Raw genomic sequence first — 23,725 nt, 5'->3', positions numbered from 1 at the left:
TAGTGGAAGTACATTTACCAATATTTCAACTGCCAAGCAATGGTTAACAGCTCTGGCTACCAGACTACAGAGGTACACCAAGGATGCAGAGGCCAAGCGAACAAATGCACTCCAAAGCAACAAAATACCAACCTGAAACAACCAAAACTGAGGAACTGGAAAAGAATGTGGGAGAAATGAAGACTTGGACTTGTTGAGGCCACAGTCCTGGAAGAACTGTAAAACATCCATGTGTATGTCAGGAAGATGGCCCCTGAGGCCAACTAAACAGCACAGCCAAATGGCAGGAATTGTGTACAGGAACATCTGTGCTGAGTATGGATTGGACACTCGAGAAGATTGTCCTAATGGGAAACACCCGAGAAGGTAGCGGAGAAGAACAGAGCTAAGATCCTGTGGGACTTCCAAACACAGACTGACGAGCAGGTACTGGCCAACCAACTAGACGTAGTAATACTGGACAAGGAACAGAAGAAAGCAATTGTAATGTATGTGGCAATCCAGAATGACAGTAACATCAGGAAGGAAGAACATGGGAAGCTGGAGAAATAGCAGGGCTTGAAAGAGCAGATAGAAGGGATGTGGAATGTTAAAGCCAGACTAATGCCATGGGTGACAGAAAGACTTAAGAGTTGTAACACCTGGACAGGGAGAGTGGCTCCAACAAATCCAGGGAACAATATCTGAGATCTCGGAGCACTACGAGGAAGAGCAAGGATACTGCGCCGAACCCTCACGCTCCCAACTCTCTGGCAGAGGACCCGAGACTGAGGGGAAAATACACATACACACCACCCACGAGGGGTGAGAAAAAATAATTTATTTTTTAATGATTTAAATTAAATAAACAGTGGCAAAGAGTGGAAATAAAAAAGTAGTGAGGTAGTGTTCATGGGTTCATTCAGAAATCTAATGGCAGAGGGGAAGAAGCTGTTCCTGAATCATTGTGTGTGTATCTTTTCCTGATGGTAGTAATGAGGAGGGGACATGGTGGAGACCCTTAATGATGGACACCGCCTTTATGAGGCACTGCAGCTTGAAGATGTCTTAAGTACTATAGACTTGAGGCTAGTGTCCATGATGGTGCTGACTGAGTTTACAACTCTCTGCAGTTGTTTTCAATTTTATGCAGTAGCACCCCACCCCCCCCCCCCCACCCACTCCCACACCATACGGGCTTGCATTCTTGTGAATTCATTTTGTGTAAACAATCTCCTTTCAATGTTCACATTCCCAGGCCCACTCCTGACTGCCTCTCCACTCTCACTCCCGAGCACAGCCATAACAAGCATGAAACAAGAGCAGCCTCTCTCCACCAATGCCCCAACACAATCCTTTTCTCCATTCCCTCTTCAGCATTTGCAGCTCCACTGATTTTCTTTTCAGTTCCCTGTACAAGGTGTAGACCAGGTGTTTCATTACACACATTATTCATTTATTTATTGAGATTACAGTGTGGAAAAGGCCCTTCCATCCATCAACCCTAGCCTAATTATGGAACAATTTATAATGACCAATTAACCAACCAGCTGTTCCGTCTTTCAACTGTGGGAGGAAGCCAGAGTGCTGGGAGGAAACCCACATGGTCACGGCAAGAAGGTACAAGCTTCTTATAGGCAGTGGTGGGAATTGAACCTGGGTCCCTGGTACTGTAAAGCTTTGTGCTAACCACTACACTACCATGCTGTCAGCCATTGTGTGAAATTTGGACCTTCTGTATGATTGAATATTCCTGCCAAGAAGACTGGTGCATAACATCAGATTAAAGATAGATTGATGCATCTGTTCAGGTGCAGTACAGTTTTCAGTCTGTAGGAAGTACTTGCAATGTGAGCTCAATCCAAAAAAATGCCCATATAAAACTTGTGATCTATTTATACAGAAAAAAATCCATGCCAGAATGGAGGGACCTGGGATGATGATGACGATGAATGTGATTGCCCCGATCCCTATGAAGGGACCTATTGTGAACATATAGATGATGAAATTGAAGTTGGTGAGTATGTTGTGAGTTTGGTGCTGTTGTTTTGACTGTCCTGCTGTCTCTTGCTATACAGACCATACAAAGATCAACCTGCCTCCATCCTGAAGCCCAGTAAATGAAAGAACAGTTTCTAACTCTACTCTGCTCCTACGTAGAAGTGTTATTAATTATTGAATCATGTTATATGATGGAATTTCAACCTGGTGTTAAATACAGTTGGGTGATATGGATGCAGAGAGCAGAACTCTGGGAAATCCATTAGAACAAAATTAATACATGTAACTTCTGTGAGCATATTACATGTAAGGAGGATCCTGGTGAATCTGAATGACATCTATTGTACATTCAGTAGAAGAAGAGTAGGCAACTTGGCAACTAACATCATGGCTCTGTGCTATTTCTCTGATTTACCCTCATTCCCCAAGTCTCTTCATATTAAAAATGTAATCAATTTCTGAGTATCCACACTCTCCAGAGCCCCTTACATGAACATACCCAGTGGCTGAGCCTTTATAGGTCCTTCTGTAATGAACGCAAAGTTTCATTATCCACTGGGTGAGGAACGTTCTGGGTTGTGGAGTGGAGATACATGCTACTAAAGAAGATGTCCCTGCTGACTACAACTGTGAAAAGTGCATCTACCTGCAGCTAAAGAGTTGGAGCCTGAATTGGATGAACTCCGGATCATTCAGTAGACAGAGGGACTGATAGTTAGGACATTTAGAGAGGTAGTTACACCCAAGATACAGGGTGCAGAAAACTGGCCGACAGTCAGGAAAGGGAAAGGTGTTAAACAGCCAGTGTAGTGTACCTCTGTGGCCATCCCCCTCAGCAACAGGAATATCAGTTTGGATATTGTTGAGGGATGGTTGACCTAACAGAGGAAAGTCATAGAGGAACTGTGGCTACCTCTGTGACTCAGAAGAGAAGGGGAGAGAAGAGGCACCCTGTGGTGACAGCGGATTTGTTAGTTAGGAAACAAACAGGAGGTTCTGTGGGCAGGAATGAGGATCCCAGATGATATGTTGCCTCCTGAGTGCCAGGGATCTCTGATTGAATCCTCAGTTTTCTTAAGTGGAAGGGTGAATAGTCAGTGGCATGGTCCATGTAGATACCAATGACATGGATAGGAGCGATGAGGTTCTGCATTTGGAGTTCAGGGAGCTAGGTGTAAGTTAAAGGGCAGGACCTCCAGGGTTGTGAACTCGGGATTGCCTCCCATGCCACGTGCTAGTGAGGCCAGAACCAGGAGGTTTATACAGTTTAATACCTGGCTAAGGAGTTGGTGTAGGAGGCAGGTCATAAGATTTTTGGATCATTGGGCTCTCTTCCAGGGAAGGTAGGACCTGTTCAGAAAGGATGGTTTGCACCTGAAATGGAGACGGGGCTGTTATCTTAGCAGGAAGGTTTTTTAATGCTGCATGGTGGGTTTAAACTAGAGTTGCAGGGGAACGAGTACTAGAGTGCCAGAACAGTTAGTGGGGAGGTTGTGGAGGTAGATGTTGGTAAGACCTCAGACAAAGTTAGGAATCAGAAGAGTGACTCATGTCCTCAGCTGCATATATTTCAATGCAAGAAATATCACAGGAAAAGCAGATGAGCTCAGGGCATGGATAAGCACATGGAATTATGATATTGTAGCAATGAGTGAGACTTGGTTGCAGGAAGAATAGAACTGGCTGCTCGATATTCTGGGGTTCCTTTGCTTTAGACACAACAGAGCAAGGGGGATTAAAGGGCGTTACTAGTCAGGGAAAATATCACCGTAATGCTCAATTGGGACAGACTGGAGAACTTGTCTAGTGAGGTGTTACAGATGGAACTGAGAAATAAGGCTATATTACAGACCACCCAACAGCCCTAGGGATTTAAAGGAACAAACTTGTAGAGAGATCGCAGACTGTTGCAAGAAACTTAAGGTTGTTATACTAGGTGAATTTAACTTTCCTCATTGACTGGGACTCCCATACCGTGGAAGTACTTGACCTGCTATTAGGGAATGAGATACCGCAGGTGTCAGAAGTTTGGAACACTATGCATCTAGTTAGTTTCAAAGTAAATAAGCAAAAAGTATGTCTGGTCTGTGGGTTGAAATTCTAGATTGGAGAAAGGCCAATTTTGATGGTATCAGAAATGATCTGGCAAGTGTGGATTGGGAGAAGCTGTTTTCTGGCAAAGGTGTACTTGGTAAATGGGATGCATTCAAATTTTGAGAGTAGAAAGCTTGTATGTGCCTATCAGAGTAAAAGGTAAAGATAACAAGTGTAGGGAACCCTGGTTTTCAAGAGATATTGAGGCCCTGGTTACGAAAAAAAAGGTACATAGCTGGTGTAGGCAGGTAGGAACAAATAAAGTGTTTATAGAATATAAGAAATGCAAGAGAATCCTTAAGACTAAAAGAAGGCACGAGGTTGCCCCAGCGGACAAAATGAAGGAGAATCTAAAGGGATTCTACAAATACTTCAAGAGCAAAGGGGACAAGAAATGGTCCTCTAGAAGATCAGAATGGTAATCATGTTTGGAGCCAAAAGAGATAGGGGAGATCTGAGATATTTTTGCATATGTATTTACTCAGGAGATGGACACTGAGTCAAAAGAAATGAGGCTTGACAAGGTGTTCCCTCAGATGCTATGGGAGGCAAGTAGAGAAATTGCTGGGACCCTAGCAGAGATTTTTAAATCATCCTTAGTGAAAGAAGAAGTAACAGAGGACTGGAGCATAGCCAGTGTCACTCTTATGTTCAAGAAAGGCTCTAAACATAAACCAGGAAATTATAGGCCAACGAGTCTGACATCAGTTGTGGAAAAGTTATGGGAAGGTATTCTAAGGAACTGTATATATAAGTATTTAGACAGACATAAAGCCCTCCCCACCACTGAAGACATCTACACGGACCACCGTCACAGGAAAGCATCATCCATCATCAGGGACCCCCACCACCCAGTTCATGCTCTCTTCTGCTGTTGCTATCAAGGTGTAGGAGTTTCAGGACTCAATCACCAGGTTCAAGAACAGTTCCTACCCCTCAACCCTCAAACTCTTGAACCAGTAGGGATAATTTCATTCAACTTTACTTGCCCCATCACTGAACAGTTTATTTATTATTATTTATTTTTCTTTCTTTGTCTTTGCTCAGTTTGTTGCCTTTTGCACAGTGGTTGTTTGTTCGCTCTGTTGGTGCATGATTTCATTGATTCTATTAAGGTTATTAGATTTACTGAGTATACCCACAAGAAAATGAATCTCAGGCTTGTATATGCTGACATACTGTATGTATTCTGAACTTTGAGTTTCTGTAAACTGGAAAGACTGCAGCTGAAATTGCTGTCAACTGAGATTGCAAAAGTTGCTCTAGTAGGGTAATTGGTTAGAGAGTAGTACAGATCTTGGTTAATTTACATAATAGTTAGAATTAATAGATAGTTCAGGTCAACATGAGAGATAAAGACAGGCTGGGTGACAGGAGATGTTGGACCACAAACTGTTAACCTGTATTCGCTTCAGTGATGTGTGACTTGAGTCTCAGGAATGCAGGTACTGCACCTGTAAGAGACCGGATGACACCCCGGTCTTCAGAACACCACCATGTTTCAGTTTACAACCACAAAAAAACATCTTGCTTTCCATCACTCTTCAAATGTTCTACTGCAAACACCCAGTTTCCAGATGATAATGGCTTTGATGAAGGAGCAGGCTTTTACAGAAATTGAAGGTCTATCCCTGCCGGTGCTGCTGGTATTTTCTATTTGGTTCGGTTCTGTTTTCTTCTCCTTTTTCAGCTTTGCATGTGCCAAGCTAACACCATTCCTGCATTCTGTCAAAGAAGAATTATTTCATGTAACCTCCTCCTCAACTCTCACAAGAGCAAATTTTCCCAAAGTAGCTCCACCAGATTTCTAGATTGGACTCTGTAGGCGGCTTGAACTCCCTACCGAACCTCACTCTCACCACATCAACACCATGGTCATTGACTGATGTCCCTTGGGTCTTGGATATTCAGAGCCTGTGCACATCAGAGTTGGAGAGCACCGTGATCAATTCCTCCTGATCAACTCGCCCAACACTCCTCTCATCCTGGTTACTCCTGACTCACCAGTCACAACCCTCTTCACCTGTTTGTCAGGTGCACTGCTGAGTTGGCGAACCACTTGTCGGACCTCCTGCCTACAACCCAGTTGACTTCAACCCATAAATCTGTGGAAATGGAGGAAATCTTCTACCTCACCAAACTCCCACAGGAATATCACAACTTAGCATTGCCCTCAGTAGAAAGAAAGCCAGCACCCTGCCACCTCACAGATCAGATGACTGACCACTTCCTGGATACCAGCCCTTCCTGAGGCCATCAGTTCTCACTCTCCACCTAAGACCAAAGCCGTGAATCACTGCATCACTGAAGGGCTACAGTGTGACTTTATTTACCCATCCCTGTCCCCAGTCAGTGCAGGATTCTATGTCAAAATGAAAGATGGGGGAGGGGTCTTCATCTCTGCATTGACTACTGTGGACTGCACAAAGTTACCATGAAGTACTCCTACCCTCTGTCCTTGATGGTAGTGCATTTGAAACCCTCCACGAGACCAAGATCTTCAAAAACTGGATCTACAGAGCACGTACAACCTGATCCATCTCTGACAGGGAGAAGAGTGGAAGGCACATTCATGACACCTACTGGCCACAGCAAATACTTGGAGATGCCTTTCGATCTTTTCAACAGTCCAAGCTCTCATTAATGAGACTCTCTGAGAATGCTACACAGGTATGCATTCATCTACCTTGATGACATCCTAATCTTCTCCAAGAACTTCCCAGGACTCCAACTGTCATGTTTGTTCAGCCCTTCAGCATCTCCTCAAGACAACTGTACTGTAACTCAGAAAAATGCCAGCTCCAAACCCCAGTTATTTCCTCCCTGGCTAATGTCCTTTCCCCTCAAGGCATAACCATGGACCCAGAGAAAGAGTTTGCCATTGTTTGAATGGTCTCAACCGTGCTCCCTCAAACAGCTACAGGCTTTCTTGGGGTTCTTCGACATCTGTACTGTAGTTGTTTCATCAGAAACTACAGCCAAGTCAACGCTTCTCTCACTTCACTCACCAAGTCACCTACCTCATGAATAACCTGATCTTCGATCATGTCCTGACCCAGACATGGTACCACAGCCACATCTCGTTTTTGGGAACGTATCTCCACCACCATCTTGTACCACAGGGATTCCGGCTCTGGTTCCAGGCCTCATAGTTCGGGCCCAGCGAGGATCCCAGGTACCTCCGTTTTATTGACCGCTGCTCCCGCCGGATCCTCTGAGCCACGCTCACCGCCATACGGAGATACCTCCGGGCCCTGTCCCTCTGTCTGCCACACTGCGGGCCTTGCTCTCCCCCGTCTGCCATGGACCTCTCCTACACTTCATTCTCCGCCGGATTCACGCCTCCAACCGCCGTTTCTCTTTCCTTGCGTCCAAGAAGGATCACAGGGTCGCGCGCCTGCAGCCCACGACAATGACCGCCTCCCGTCCGGACCCCGTCCCCTCAGACTTCGACTTCTCAGGCTTTCAGCAGGCCGAAGACCCATCCGCCTCTGACTCTGACACTGACACCGACTGGAACCACGGCCTTCTGGACATGGTCACCAGCCCCCGGCGCACCCACTCGCTTCTGAATCGGACCTCAGCTCTGGCGCCCTGCACGCCACAGGCTCCAACACCCCCAGCTCCAGATCCAGCTCAGACCGAGATCCTGACCCTCTCCAGACCGGGACTGCCGCTGATTCCTACCACTCATCTTATTCCTCTACTACCCCTATCCTCCCCACAACTCCCAACCTTCCCTCCACCCCTCATCCCTCTTCCATTCCTCTGATCCCTCATCCTCCCCTCAGCCCGCTCTCCCTGAACATCCCAACACCTTCTCCCTCCTGAGACCTCCCACTCTTCACCCTCCTCTGACCCCAGCCCCAACCCTTGCCACGTCTTCACCATCCCCTCTGACCTTCCCCTCTCTGAGGCAGAGCATTCTGTCCTCAGCAAGGGCCTCACTTTTGCCCCCCTCCGTCCACACCTCAGTGAGTTCCGTGCCCGCCATGACACTGAACTCTTCTTCCGTCGCCTACGTCTCCGAGCCTACTACTTTAACAAGGATTCCCCTCCCCCTATTGATGACCCCTTCTCCCGTCTTCAACCCTCCTCCTGGACACCCCCTCCAGGCCTTCTACCTGCACAGATCTCCAACTGTCGCAATACATCACCGTCTCAACTTCACCACTCCTCTCTCCTGTTCCAACCTCACTCCCTCTGAACGCACTGCCCTCCACTCTCTCCGCACTAATCCTAACCTCACCATCAAACCCGCGGACAAAGATGGTGCCGTAGCGGTCTGGCAGATGGACCTCTACCTCAGTGAGGCCAAACGGCAGCTCTCTGACACCTCCTCTTACTTACCCCTGGAACAGGACCCAATCAAAAAACATCAAACCATTGTCTCCCGTACCATCACTGCCCTTATCAACTCTGGAGACCTTCCATCCTCAGCCAAAAAACTCATAATTCCCACACCCCACACTACTCGTTACCTCTTCCCCAAGATCCACAAGCCAGACTGTCCTGGTAGACCCATAGTTTCAGCCTGCTCCTGCCCTACTGAACTTGTATCTGCCTACCTGGACTCCATTTTGTCACCCATAGTTCAGTGCCTCCCTACCTACATCCAGGATACATCCCATGCCCTCCACCTCTTCAATAACTTCCAGTTCCCCGGTCCCGACTGCTTCATTTTCACCATGGATGTCCAATCTTTATACAGTTCAATTCCCCATCAAGAAGGACTCAAAGCCCCCCGCTACTTTCTGGACAATAGACCTCACCAGTTCCCCAACACCACCACACTCCTCCGGTTGGCGGAACTGGTACTCACACTTAATAACTTCTCTTTTGGCTCGTCCCACTTCCTTCAGACCAAAGGTGTAGCTATGGGCACTCGCATGGGCACCAGCTATGCCTGCCTCTTCGTTGGTTATGTGGAACAGTCTATGCTCTAAATCTACACTGGTACTGCTCCCCAACTTTTCCTTCACTACATCGACAACTACATTGGTGCTGCTTCCTGCACCCATGCTGAGCTCGTCAATTTCATCGACTTTGACTCTTACTTCCAATCAGCCCTCAAATTCACTTGGTCCATCTCGGACACTTCTCTCCCCTTTCTCGATCTCTCGGTCTCCATCTCTGGAGACAGACTGTCCACTGACATCTTCTATAAACCCACTGACTCCCATAACTACCACAACAATACCTCTTCCCACCCTGCCACATGCAAAAATTCTATTCCCTATTCCCAGTTCTTCCGTCTCTGTCACATCTGCTCCCAGGATGAGGCTTTCCGTTCCAGGACATCCCAAATATCCTCTTTCTTTAAGGATAATGGTTTCCCTTCTGTCGTCGTCGATGATGCCCTCACCCACATCTCCTCCATTTCCCACACTTCGGCCCTCACCCCATCCTCCCATCACCACAACAGGGACCGTGTTCCCCTTGTCCTCACCTAACTCCCCACCAGCCTCCGGATCCAGCACATTATCCTCCACAACTTCCGCCACCTTCAACAGGACCCCACCAAGCACATCTTTCCCTCTCTACCCCTCTCTGCTTTTCGCAGGGATCGTTCCCCCCGCAACTGCCTGGTCCACACGTCCCTCCCCACAGATCTCCCACCTGGCACTTATCCCTGCAAGCGGAAGTGCTACACCTGTCCCTACACCTCCTCTCTTACCACCATTCAGGGCCCCAAACAGTCCTTCCAGGTGAGGCAACACTTCACCTGGGAGTCTGTTGGGGTAATCTATTGCATCCGGTGCTCCCAGAGCAGGCTCCTCTACATCGGTGAGACCTGATGCAGATTGGGGGACCACTTCGTCGAGCACCTCCGCTCCGTCCGCCACAACAGACAAGATCTCCCGGTTACCACCCACTTCAACTCCACATTGCCATTTGGATATATCTATCCATGGCCTCCTCTACTGCCATAATGAGGCCAAACTCAGGTTGGAGGAGCAACATCTCATATACTGTCTGGGTAGTCTCCAGCCCCTTGGCATGAACATTAAATTCTCCAACTTCCGGTAATTCCCTCCCTCTCCCTTCCCCCATCCCACTTTCACTCTGCCTCCTCCTCCAGCTGCCTATCACCTCTCTCATGATTCTGCCTTCTTCTACTACCCATAGTGCTTTCCCCTTTCATTCCTTCTTCACCTCTCCTGCCTATCCCCTCCCTGCTTCCCCTCCCCTACCTCTTGATCTTTCCCCTTACTGGTTATTCACCTGACACCTACCAGCCTTCTCCTTCCCACCTTCCCTGCACCTTCTTTATAGGGCCCCTGCCCCCTCCCTCTCCAGTTCTGACGAAGGGTCTCAGCCCGAAATGTTGACTGCTCATTTCCATGGATGCTGCCCGACCTGCTGTGTTGCTTTAACCACAGCATCTGCAGTATACTTTGTGTTCATGAATCACCTGGTCTGCTACCGCCATCAGGGAGTTTTCGAGGAGCTTGAGACACTTCACCACCACTCCTATTCTCTGTCATCCAAACCCCTCTGGAGGTTTAGTGTTAGAGATGGATTTATTTGACATGGGCACCGTTCTCTCCCAGTGACGACTGGATGGGAAGACATAACCTTCTGCAGGTTCAACCCTACACCACGCTGTTATGAGCTAGGAGACAAACAGCTATTCACCAAGCCCTTCCTGATCCGGACTGACCACCAGAACCTCATATCCATACAGCAGATCCACAAACTGAACCTTCTTCTTCAAACAATTCAACTTCACCACCTCCTCCCAACCCATTTTCCAGTTGAAATGGAGACTGATCCTCTCACCCCATCATCCCATCCTACAGATCCTTACACTGATCATCTGGAATCTTGAGAGCCAGTCCCTACAGCATGAGCCTGACCCAGCCAGCACACCTGACAATGTATCTGCTGGTGGCTGTGTACTCTGTGCACTCCAGTGGGCCCACTACTCGTCCCTCTCCAGCCATCAACACACATGATGGACTCCAGATTTTCTGCAATGCCAACTCTGGTGGCCCATCATGATTAGTTTGCTGCTGCCTGCCCTCAGTGCACCAGTCCAACTCCTCCAACCAGCGGCTCTCTGGACTCCTGCGGTCCCTACCGGGCACTCGACATCCATGGCCATGGATCGTCATGGGTTTGCTACTTCCCAATGGGGTAACGGTGATTGTAAGAGTGGCGGAGCAGTTTTCCAAGGTGGCCCACTTCATTGCTCTCCCCAAGCTTCAATCAACCACTGAGAGAACGGACTTGGTTCTGCAACATGTTGTTCACCTCCACGGCTTTCCTCAGGACGTTGTATCAGACCAGGGCACGTAATTCGTCTCCTGCTTCTGTCGTGCCACTGCTCATCCTCCACATTTCAGTGAGTGTGTCCTCTGGCCATCATCCACAGACCAACGGACAGTCAGAAAGAGCAAATCAGCAAGTGGCGAGGTTTCTGTGACACTTTGCCCATGGAAGAAGCATTAGGTCTAGGCTGAGTTGTCCCACAACTTAGACTCTTATTCTGCCACGGAATGTCACTCTGCAGTTTCATGGCCACCAGCCCCTGTTGTTCCCGACGGAGGTGCTGACAGTGGAGGTCCCATCCACCAGGGCACTGGTTTGTCAGTGTGTGAATACCTGGAGGAGGACACATGAGAGCCGCCCTAGCTGCCAACCATGCCTATTGCCACCAAGCTAACTCTGATCGGTGCCCAGCCAGACTGCTCTGGCTTGGGGACTGTGTCTGGCTGTCAGGCCAAGAACTGCCCTGCCCTGCACACTGACTTTCACAAGCTCACCTCAGTTCAATGGTCCCTTCAAGATCACCCATCGCATCAATCAGGTCACTTACTGTCTCCAGCTGTCACCATCCCTCCGAATCTCACCTACCTTCCATATGTCTTGACTGAGACCCGTTAACCACTGAACCCACCGGAGCCCACTCCAGAATCTAGGATGGCAGAATGTGGTCCAATGTACACGATTTGCTGCTTGATGGATTCACGTCACCATTGACAGGGTGTGCAGTACCTGGTTGACAGGTTAGCGTAGGCCCAGAGGAGATGTCTTGGGTGCTGTCTAGTTACATCATTGATCCGCCAGCACCTCTCTTACAGCCAGTCATTTCAGAATCATAATCAGGTTTAATATCAACGGTATGTCATGAAATGTGTCGTTATACAGCAGCAGTACATTGCAATACAAAATATTAAAAACTTTAAATTACAGTGAATATATACATACACACAAAATAGTTAAATTAAATAATTAGTGCAAAAAAGTAGTGAGGTAGTGTTCTGCATCAATGTCCATTCAGAAATCGGAAGGCTGAGGGGAAGAAGCTGTGTGCCTTCAAGCTCCTGTACCTCCTTCCTCATGGCATCAATGAGAAGAAGGCATGGGGGTCCTTAATTTCCAGTTCATTACAAGCTCCTGTGTCAAAAGAAGAATTCTATTTATCCCCTATTTAATTTTGGCTGATGTGTGATTGAATAAATTGTAACTGATGATTTACAGATGAAGTTGAAGCCAGTATTGATGTCGAACTCAGGATAACGAATCAGAATTTTTCAGCAGAGCTGGAGAACGAGAACTCACCAGAATACAAAAACTTCTCGAAAGACTTTGCAAATCAGGTTAGTCAAGTGCCATCCCTCCTGTATTTACTGTGCTCCCAATGGTAACATGTATCAGCTTAACATTACTTCCTTGCTTTCACAATCATTCCCACCATGTATTAAAGTTATTTGATTATTGATATTTTTCCTGTCATATCCACATTGACTTTCTTTAATCAGTGCCAATTGTCGAAGTGATTCAGTCTAATCATTCCTAATAGAATCCTCCCAATTGCCAAGTTAAATTAACTGGTCTGTAATACAGAGTTGATCCCCACCCTCTTTTGTTGAACAAGGATGCAACAATGCAATTTTCTGATATTAAGACATCAGTTGGAATCTATAGGTACTTGGAAAATTACGACTCATGTCCTTGCAGCTTCCATCAGTAACCTTAGATGCATCTTATCTGCAATATGTAACGTATCTACATCAAATGCACCTGGTCTTCCCAGTACCTCCATTTTAAAACCTTTTACCCATCCAGAATCCTGATAAAAACTTTTGGGGCTGTAGTTACAGCCACCATCATCTTTCTTGGTGGCAAGTAATACTTACTAACATACTTACTGAGTATCTTGGCCATGCCCTTTGCCTCTATTAGCAAATTTCCTTTTGGTTTTCAATTGGCCCAGTCGTTCTCTTGTAACTTTTTCTTTCCCATTTACATACCTATTTTGGATTCCATTTAATGATTTCTACCATCCTTATTTTCATTGTCTCGGTTATTTCATCTCTGAGCTTTCTATAATCAGTCTTTTTTCCACTGGTGTATTCAACCTGGGATCTTTCATATGTTCCAATAAAACAGAAATACTGATAACACTCAACTGAACAGGCAGCATCTATGGAAACAGACACTGAGCTAACACTTACCATCAGGAAGGTACAGGAGCCTCAGGACTCACACAACCAGGTTCAGGAACAGACACTACCCCACAACCATCAGCCTCTTGAACAAAGGGGAAAATATCACTCAACTTCACTTGCCCCATCATTGAAATGTTGCCACAACCTATGGACTCACTTTCAATGACCCTTCACATCATATTCACCTGGAGCACATCCCCCACCCCCACTACTGTTCAACAGCACTTTTATCTGCCAAACTCTGATTCCAATTTAACCTGGGAACGTCCTTTCCTATCAATGACACTTAGTCTGGACAGTACAGTGTTGAAGGCAGAAACATAGTCAATAAAAAGCATTCTGCACAGATGTCCTAATGCTCCTGGTGTTCCAGAATGATGTGGACGGAGATGGTGTCCTCGGTTGATCTGTTTGCCATATAGGCAATGTTCCTTAGATTCAGATCACTTCCTGAGGATTGGAGAATGGCTAATGTTATCCCACTTTTTAAGAAAGGAGGGAGGGAGAAAACAGAGAACTATCGTCCTGTCAGCCTAACATCAGTAGTGGGGAAGATGCTAGAGTCCATTATTAAAGATGAAATAGTGGCATATCTAGATAGCAGTGATAGGATTGGGCCAAGCCAGCTTGGATTTACCAAGGGCAAATCATGCTTGACTAATCTATTCGAGTTTTTCGAGGACGTAACCAGGAAGTTAGACAAGGGAGATCCAGTGGATGTAGTGTACCTCGATTTTCAGAAGGCATTTGATAAGGTCCCACATAGGAGATTGGTGGGTAAAATCAGAGTTCATGGCATTGGGGGGAAGATATTGACATGGATAGAAAACTGGTTGACAGATAGAAAGCAAAGGGTAACGGTGAATGGGTGTTTCTCGGAATGGCAGGTGGTGACTAGTGGGGTGCCACAGGGCTCGGTATTGGGACCACAGCTGTTTACGATTTACATCAACGATTTAGATGAAGGCATTGAGAATAACATCAGCAAGTTTGCTGATGATACTAAGCTGGGTGGCAGTGTGACATGTGATGAGGATGTTAGGAGAATTCAGGGTGACTTGGATAGGCTGGGTGAGTGGGCAGATACTTGGCAGATGACGTTTAATGTGAATAAGTGTGAGGTTATCCACTTTGGGAGTAAGAAAAGGAAGGCAGATTATTATCTGAACGGTGTAGAGTTCGGTAAGGGAGAAATACAAAGAGATCTAGGAGTCCTTGTTCATCAGTCACTGAAGGTGAATGAGCAAGTGCAGCAGGCAGTGAAGAAGGCTAATGGAATGTTGGCCTTTATTACAAAGGGAATTGAGTACAAGAGCAAGGAAATCCTTTTGCATTTGTACAGGGCCCTGGTGAGACCACACCTGGAGTATTGTGTACAGTTTTGGTCTCCAGGGTTAAGGAAGGACATCCTGGCTATAGAGGAAGTGCAGCGTAGATTCACGAGGTTAATTCCTGGGATGTCTGGACTGTCTTACGCAGAGAGGTTAAAGAGACTGGGTTTGTACATGCTGGAATTAAGGAGATTGAGAGGGGATGTGATTGCAACATATAAGATTATTAAGTGATTGGACAAGGTAGAGGCAGGAAATATGTTCCAGATGCTGGGAGAGTCCAGTACCAGAGGGCATTGTTTGAGAATAAGGGGTTGATCATTTAGGACAGAGTTAAGGAAAAACTTCTTCTCCCAGAGAGCTGTGGGGGTCTGGAATGCACTGCCTCGGAAGGCAGTGGAGGCCAATTCTCTGGATGCTTTCAAGAAGGAGCTAGATAGGTATCTTATGGATAGGGGAATCAAGGGATATGGGGACAAGGCAGGACCCGGGTATTGATAGTAGATGATCAGCCATGATCTCAGAATGGCAGTGCAGGCTCGAAGGGCCGAATGGTCTACTTCTGCACCTATTGTCTATTGCCTATTGTCTATAGGCAAACTGGTGCTGGTCTAGGGTAGTGGGGTGGCATTCTTAATGTGAGACATAACCAGTCTCTCCAGGCATTTGGCTGCTATGAGGGTGAGTGCCACCGGTCTGTACTTGTTGGGGCATGTTACTGCTGACAGCTTCGGGATTAGTATGGTTCCTGTTAGGAAACAGTTAGGGAAAGAGAGGTTATTGATTTCAGTAAAAACCTCTAGCTGGTCAGCTCAGCTGCTCTTTGTGTGTTGATACTGCAGAGATTACATCTCACCTCGTGTGCTCATTGTCAGCACTGTATCCTCCTCGGGTGTCAAGGCCTTCATCACTGGTTCGTTATTGTCCCTGTCGAACTGAGTAAAGAAATTGCTTAGCTCCTCTGCTCGTGTGGCATCACTGTTTGCAGGGCAGGAGATCTTTCCTTTATTGTCAGTGATGGACCTGTTGCCTTCCCACATGCATCAGGGGTAGGTGGTGTTATTGAAGTGTGTTGTTTGTAACTTGCTGGTTCTAATGCCTCTTTAACGGTTTGACTTGGCTTCGCTGCATGCTGCGCTGTCACTGGATCTGTGAGCAGCATTCCGAGCTCAGAGCAAGTTCATAGCTTCGGATTCAGGAATAAATAGATGTTTTCCCCAGGTCCCCTTTAAATATTTCCCCTCTCAGCTTAAATCTATGTCCTCTGGTTCACTACCCTGGAGAAATGGCAATGCTCATGCACGTTATCTACACCCTTCCTAATTTTATATCATTATCATGTGCCGTGTTGTATGACGTGGGTGATCATGGTCTCATGACCATGATTGTTCTTGGCAAATTTTTCTACAGAAGTAGTTTGCCATTGCCTTCTTCTGGGCAGTGTCTTTACAAGATGGGTGACCCCAGCCATTATCAACACCCTTCAGAGATTGTCTGCCTGGCGTCGGCGATCACATGACCAGGACTTGTGATATGCAACAGCTGCTCCCTTGGCTTCACGTGACCCTGATCATGGGGTTAAGCCCAAGGACGACCTACAGGCTATCAGAGGGAAGGAGCATCTTACACCCCTTTGGTAGAGATACAGTGTATCTTCACCTGGCCACCCTCTATCTCTAAAAGTTCACTTCTTATCGTCCTAAGGTCCTGGGATAAAAACATCAGATAAAATGTTTTCCTGAGGTTACTTCACCTGACTAATTTCCCAGAATGAATCTAGCAACGTTGTCTTGCCTACTGGGGCAGAAACTGCTGTTGAAAACTCTTTATAAACTCATCGTCCTCTTCACTCCCTGTGCTACTGCATTCTGGGTTTGCTTTATGGATAGTTGACGATCTGAACTATTATTACACTATGCTGTTTACAGGTTTATCTCCCTGCAAATTTGCTCAATGCCTTTCCCTAACTGTCAGACATAGAATAGTCTGGGTGATGTAACTGTACCTCTATCTTTCCTCAATTCTAAACAGATAAGATCAAGAGACCATAAGACATAGGAGTAGAATTAGGCCATTCAGCCCATCGAGGCTGCTCCATCAATCCATCATAACTGACCCTGGATCTCACTCAACCCCATACACCTGCCTTCTCGCCATATCCTTCGATGCCCTGACCGATCAGGAAACGATCAACCTCTGCCTTAAATATACTCACGGATTTGGTCTCCACCAGAGTCTGTGGCAGAGCATTCCACAGATTCACTACCCTCTGGCTAAAAAAATTCCTCCTTACCTCTGTTCTAAAGGGTTGCCCCTCAATTTTGAGGCTGTGCCCTCTAGTTCTGGATACGTGCACCACTGGAAAAATCCTCTCCGCATCCACCTTGTCTAGTCCTTTCAACATTCGGTAGGTTTCAATGAGATCCCTCCTATGATAAAGGATACATTGTGGCGACCCACTTCCCAGCGCACTCGAACCGGCTCACAAAGTGGCGCGTGCCGGCATTGAGGCCTGTCCAAAAAGGGCGCCAATTCTGCTTCACCAGCAAGGGGAAAAGCCCGCGCGCGGGACAGGACTGTGAATATGCGTCCCCTGCAGCATTCCCGCCCGGGGAGGGCGGGAACATGAAGGCTTTAAAGCGAGGCCGCCCAGTTTGAATATACCTCTTTTGCAACCCCAGCTCACTGACTGTGTGTCGTTATTCCAGTGCTGCGTGTAGCACACCGCTACAATTGGTGACCCCGACGGCCCAAATGATATTTGGACCGGAGATGAACGACGCCGCATCTGTTCATGCAGTTCTGTTAAAACTGCCAAGCTTCTGGACGCTGCGACCTCACCTATGGTTCCAGCAAGCAGAAGCCCAATTCCACATTCAGCAGATAATCTCGGATGCCACACATTACTACTACATGGTGAGCTCCCTCGACCAGGAGACAGCCGCCCAGGTTGAGGAGTTCATACAGTCGCCCCCAGCTGATGGCAAATACACAGAATTCAAAGCCTTGCTCATAAGGACTTTCGGACTCTCACGGCATGTGCGAGCTGCTCGCTTACTGCACCTGGATGGTTTGGGAGACAAGCCGTCGTCGGCTTTGATGAACGAGATGCTCTCCCTGGCCGGAGGACACAAGCCCTGCCTCATGTTTGAACAGACATTCCTGGAGCAGCTGCCCGAGGACATACGCCTGCTGCTGTCCGACGCGGATTTCAGCGACCCCCGGAAGGTGGCGGCCCGGGCGGACTTGCTGTGGAAAGCCAAGAAGGAGAGTGGGGCGTCCGTCACACAGTTCACCAGGCCATGCTCCCAGCAGCAAACCAGACCAGGCCCGGCCACAGAGCCTGCTAACCCCAGAGGCAGGGTGAGGAGACCAATGAACAATGGTGCTTCTACTACCAGCAGTGGGGCGCAGAAGCCCGCCGCTGTAGCCCATGCTGCAAGTTCCTGGGAAACGCCAGGGCCAGCCGTCGCTGATGGCTACGGCGGCTGGCCATCGGGATAGCCTCCTGTATGTGTGGGACAAGAGGTCGGGACGCCGCTTTTTGGTCGATACCGGAGCCGAGATCAGCGTCTTACTTCCGACGAGTTACGACACCCACAACAGAGAACCAGGTCCCACCCTGAGGGCCGCGAATGGCAGCACAGTAAGGACCTACGGCACCCGTACCGTGCAGCTACAGTTTGGCTCCAGCCGGTTCACGTGGGACTTCACACTGGCCACTGTAGCCCAACCGCTCCTGGGAGCGGATTTTTTGTGAGTTCACAGCCTACTGGTCGACCTGCCCAGGAAGAGACTGGTCCACGCCAAGACCTTTCAAACGTTCTCCCTGGATGAAGCCCAGTTGCCAGCCCCACACCTAGACTCCATCACGCTGTCCGACAATGACTTCACCAGAGTCCTGGCGGATTTCCCATCGGTTCTGGCACCGCAGTTCACGGCAGCCATGCCCCGACACGGCATACAGTACCACATCCCGACACAAGGACCACCCCTCCACACCTGTGCTCGAAGGCTTCCCCTGGACAAGCTCCGACTGGCGAAGGAGGAGTTCAAGAGGATGGAGGAATTGGGGATCATCCGGCGGTCCGACAGCCCATGGGCCTCCCCCCTGCACATGGTGCCCAAAGCCACAGGGGGCTGGAGACCATGCGGTGACTACTGCAGGCTGAACGAGGCTACAACACCGGACCGCTACCCTGTGCTGCACATTCAGGACTTTGCAGCAAACCTGCATGGCACATGGATCTTTTCCAAGGTAGACCTCGTCCGGGGATACCATCAAATCCTGATGCATCCGGACGACATCCCCAAAACGGCACTCATCACCCCTTTCGGCCTTTTCAAGTTCCTCCGCATGCCATTCGGCCTAAAGAATGCCGCACAGACGTTTCAGCGGTTAATGGACGCTGGTGGGATGTGACCTGGACTTCGCTTTCATCTATTTGGACGACATCCTCATAGCCAGCAGCAGTCATCAGGAGCATCTGTCCCACCTCTGTCAACTCAACGCCCGACTGAGTGAATACGGCCTGACAATCAACCCGGCCAAATGCCAGTTCGGGCTCGACACCATCGACTTCCTGGGCCACTGGATTACTAAAGACGGGGCAACCCCTCTGCCCGCTAAGGTAGACGCTGTCCGCCATTTCCCCTGACCCAACACAATCAAAGGCCTTCAGGAATTCGTGGGTATGGCGAATTTCTACCACTGCTTCCTCCCCTCAGCAGCCCGAATCATGCGCCCCCTGTTCGCCCAGATGTCGGGTAAGGGCAAGGATATTACCTGGGGTGAGGAGTCCGCAGCCGCTTTCATTAAACCCAAAGAAGCCTTGGCAAACGCCGCGATGCTAGTGCACCCCAGAACGGACGTCCCTACCGCCCTCACAGTGGACGCATCTAACACAGCAGTCGGTGGGGTGCTGGTACAACTCATTGAGGGTCACTGGCAACCCCTGGTGTTTTTCAGCAAACACCTGCGACCACCCAAACTCAAATACAGTGCTTTCGACCGGGAACTGTTGGCGCTATACCTGGCAATCCGGCATTTCAGGTACTTCTTAGAAGGTAGGCCTTTCACCGCATTCACGGACCACAAACCTCTTACCTTTGCGTTCACGAAAGCATCCGACCCCTGGTCGTCCCGCCAGCAGCGACATCTGTCCTACATCTCTGAATACACGACGGATGTCCGGCATGTCTCGGGAAAGGACAATGTCGTGGCGGATGCCCTCTCCCGCCCTAACATCCAAGCCCTGTCCCAGGGGGTAGAAGCGCTGGCGGAGGCGCAGCAGGCAGACGAGGAGATCCCTAGTTACAGAACTGCAGTCTCCGGTTTGCAGCTCCAGGACCTCCCCGTAGGCCCAGGTGAGAGGACCCTACTCTGTGACGTCACCACCAGCCAACTCCGTCCAGTCGTCCCGGTACCCTGGCGACGACGTGTTTTCGACTCCATTCACAACTTAGCGCACCCCTCCATCAGGACAACCGTCTGGATGGTAGCCAACAGGATCGTTTGACACGGACTCCGCAAGCAGGTCAGTGAATGGGCCAGAACGTGCATGCACTGCCAGACGGCCAAGGTGCAGCGGCACACCAAAGCCCCGCCGCAGCAGTTCCACCCCACCCACCGGCGTTTCGACCACATTCATGTGGATATCGTGGGCCCCCTGCCAGTGTCACGAGGAGCGCGGCACCTCCTGACTATCGTGGACCGGTTCACAAGATGGCCAGAGGCGGTCCCGCTCACCAACACCACCTCCGAATCTTGCGCCCGGGCACTGATTGCCACCTGGGTATCTCGCTTTGGTGTACCGGCCCACATTACCTCCGACAGAGGCGCCCAGTTCACCTCCAGCCTGTGGTCAGCTATGGCCAGCCTTTTGGGGACACAGCTGCACCACACCACTGCCTACCACCCACAGTCAAACGGACTGGTGGAGCGTTTCCACCATCACCTGAAGTCGGCTCTCATGGCCCACCTCACAGGGCCTAACTGGGTGGACGAGCTTCCCTGGGTCCTGCTCGGCATCCGCACGGCGCCCAATGACGATCTGCATGCCTCGTCGGCTGAGTTGGTGTACGGCGCACCCCTGGTCGTCCCAGGAGAGTTCATACCAGCCCCAAGGGGGCAAGAGGAAGAACCCGCAGCCGTCCTGGGCAGACTACGCGAGAGGCTCGGCAACCTGGCCCCCATGCCCACTTTGCAGCATGGGCAGAACCCGACCTGCGTACCCAAAGACCTGCAGAACTGAAAGTTTGTTTTTGTACGACGGGGCGGACATCGGGCACCGCTACAGCGGCCCTACGAGGGGCCATTTACGGTGATCAGAAACAACGGGTCCACGTTTGTGCTGGTCATTGGGGGGAAAGAGAAGGTTTTCACGGTGGACCGACTCAAACCGGCCCATGTGGACTTGGTGCAGCCGGTCGAGATTCAGGCACCGCGGCGCAGAGGCAGACCTCCCAAACAGAGTCCGACCCAAACTGCGGACATTGGGGGGTGTATTGCCGGTTCTGGGGGGGGGGGTTATGTGGCGACCCACTTCCCAGCGAACTCGAACCGGCTCTCAAAGTGACGCGTGCCGGCATTGAGGCCTGTCCAAAAAGGGCGCCAGGCCTGTTTCACCAGTAAGGGGAAAAGCCCCCGCGTGGGACAGGACTGTAAATATGCATTCCTGCCTGGGGAGGGAGGGAGGGAACAGGAAGGCTTTAAAGCGAGGCCGCGAAGTTTGAATAAACCTCTTTTGCAACTGCAGCTCACCGACTGTGTGTCGTTATTTCAGCGCTGCGTGTAGCACACCGCTACAACATTGTCCTTTATCATTCCAGGATAATCTTGGTGCCCAGCTCTGCAATATTATCCTTCATCCATCCTGTCAATTCCCTCCCCTTCCTTAACATCTAATATTCAGAAAATTTTAGCTAGGTGTATGTTGTTACCATGACATAGTAATATTACATAAGTAGCTGCACCTGTAACTGGAGAACTTTGTTTAAAATAAGCTTCTTACATTTTCATTATGCCTACTCCAATTCGATCTTAGACCACCCGGTACTCTCTCAGTCTTGTTTTGTTTGTCTGTTTATTTATTTATTGAGATACAGTCCGGAATAGGCCCTTCTGGTCCTTCGAGCTGCTCCACACAGCAGCACCTGGTTTAGCCCCAGCCTAATCATGGAACAATTAACCCATCAACTGCTACGTCTTTGGACTGTGGGAGGAAACCCAGCGTCTGGAGGAAACCCACATGGTCACAGGGAGAAAATACAAACTCCTTACAGGCAGCAGTGGGAATTGAACCCAATTCACTGGTACTGTAAAACATTGTGCTAACAACTGCCCTACTGTGCTCTGACTTTCAACTTAAACCAGTTTAGTTCTGGTATTATTTCTCTCTCCCAGTCACCTTTTTACTCTTTCTGAGCAAACCCGCTACAAAATTTGAAAAAGTTGACAGTTAATTTCTGTAGATTCAGCTCCCAAAAGAAGCAATGCTCTATGTTGTGTGATGTGAAAGTCAATTCATATTTATGCAAACAAGAGAAAATCTGCAGATGCTGGAAATCCAAGCAACACACACAAAATGCTGGAAGAACTCAGCAGGTCAGGCAGCATCAATGGAAACAAGTACAGACGGAGGGTATTGGACCAAAACATCAATTGTACCCTTTTCCATAGATGCTGCCTGACCTGCTGAGTTCCTCCAGCATTTTGTGTGTGTTTCTAGTATTTACACGCTGCTTTCATTCATTCAAGTGATGTAGGGTTCACTGTTTGAACAAGCATTTAATAAAAGTCATTGGTGACGATGACATAGAGGCGTGCTCTTCAATCCACCTAATCAATACTGAACTGGTTTGCTAGTCCCTGTCCTAGACAATAACCCTCCAGACCATTTTCATCCATATACCTATCTGAACATTTCTTACATCTCACAATTGAACTTGCAGACACTTCTACTGATAGCTAGTTGCACACTCACACCATCCTCACAGAAATTCCCCCTCTAGTTCCCTTTAAATATATCACCTTTTACCCTAAACATATGATAGTTCTAGTCTCACCCAATCTGGGGGGAAAATGCCTGCTTGCGTCCATCCTATCTTTACCCCTCATTATTTTGTACACCGCTAAAAGATGCCCGCTCATTCTCCTACGCTCCAGGGAATAGAAGTCCACTCCTATTCAACGTATCCCGTAACTCAGGGCCCCAAGTCCCAGCAATATCCGAGTAAATTTTCCCTGCACTTTTGATATCTTTTCTGCAGGTAGGTGACCAGAACGGCACACAATACTCCACATTTGAACGTGCCAACATCTTATACAACATCAGCATAATATCCTAACTCCTGTTCTCAATGCCCTGATTTATGAAGGCCAATGAGCCAAAAGCTCTCCTTACTATCCTACCCAGCTGTGATACCACATTCATGGAATTATGGATCTGCTCTAATTTGCCTACCGGTGCAATTGTCCACAGCAGATACATCTCATAGGCTCTTCAAACAACCCTGAAACATCTGGACAACAAAGGTGCATACATCGGGATGCTCCTTATTGACTACAGCTCAACATTCAATGGCGCCATCCCTTCAAAACAAATCAATAAGCTCTGGAACCTTTGTCTCAATACCTTGTGCAACCGGATCCTTGAATTTCTCACTTGCAGACCCCAGTCGATTTGGATTGGCAACAACATCTCTTCCATTTCTTTCTTTTTGTATTTTAACGCTATCGTCTTTTGCACACAGGTTGAATGCCTAAGTTGGTGTGGTCTTTCATTGATTCTATTATGACTGTTATTCTATTAGGATTTATTGAGTATGCCTGGAAGAAAATGAATCTCAGCATGCTATATG

The 23,725-nt window shown here is 48.5% G+C and overlaps 1 protein-coding gene across 1 annotated transcript in view; it reads left to right on the top strand.

Annotated features, from left to right (window-relative positions):
• LOC140729824 (uncharacterized) overlaps positions 1–23,725 on the top strand; it is a 168,385-nt gene that overhangs the window by 107,169 nt on the left and 37,491 nt on the right. The window contains exons 29-30 of the mRNA XM_073050036.1: positions 1,883–1,996; positions 12,562–12,680. Of these exons, the coding sequence (XP_072906137.1) occupies positions 1,883–1,996; positions 12,562–12,680 (233 nt within the window). The remainder of the gene's footprint in view (positions 1–1,882; positions 1,997–12,561; positions 12,681–23,725) is intronic.

Source organism: Hemitrygon akajei, chromosome 6 (genome assembly GCF_048418815.1).
Source record: "Hemitrygon akajei chromosome 6, sHemAka1.3, whole genome shotgun sequence".
Lineage (NCBI taxonomy): Eukaryota > Metazoa > Chordata > Chondrichthyes > Myliobatiformes > Dasyatidae > Hemitrygon > Hemitrygon akajei.
Note: the sequence above shows the minus strand (reverse complement) of the source record. Positions and strands in the feature narration are given on the sequence as shown.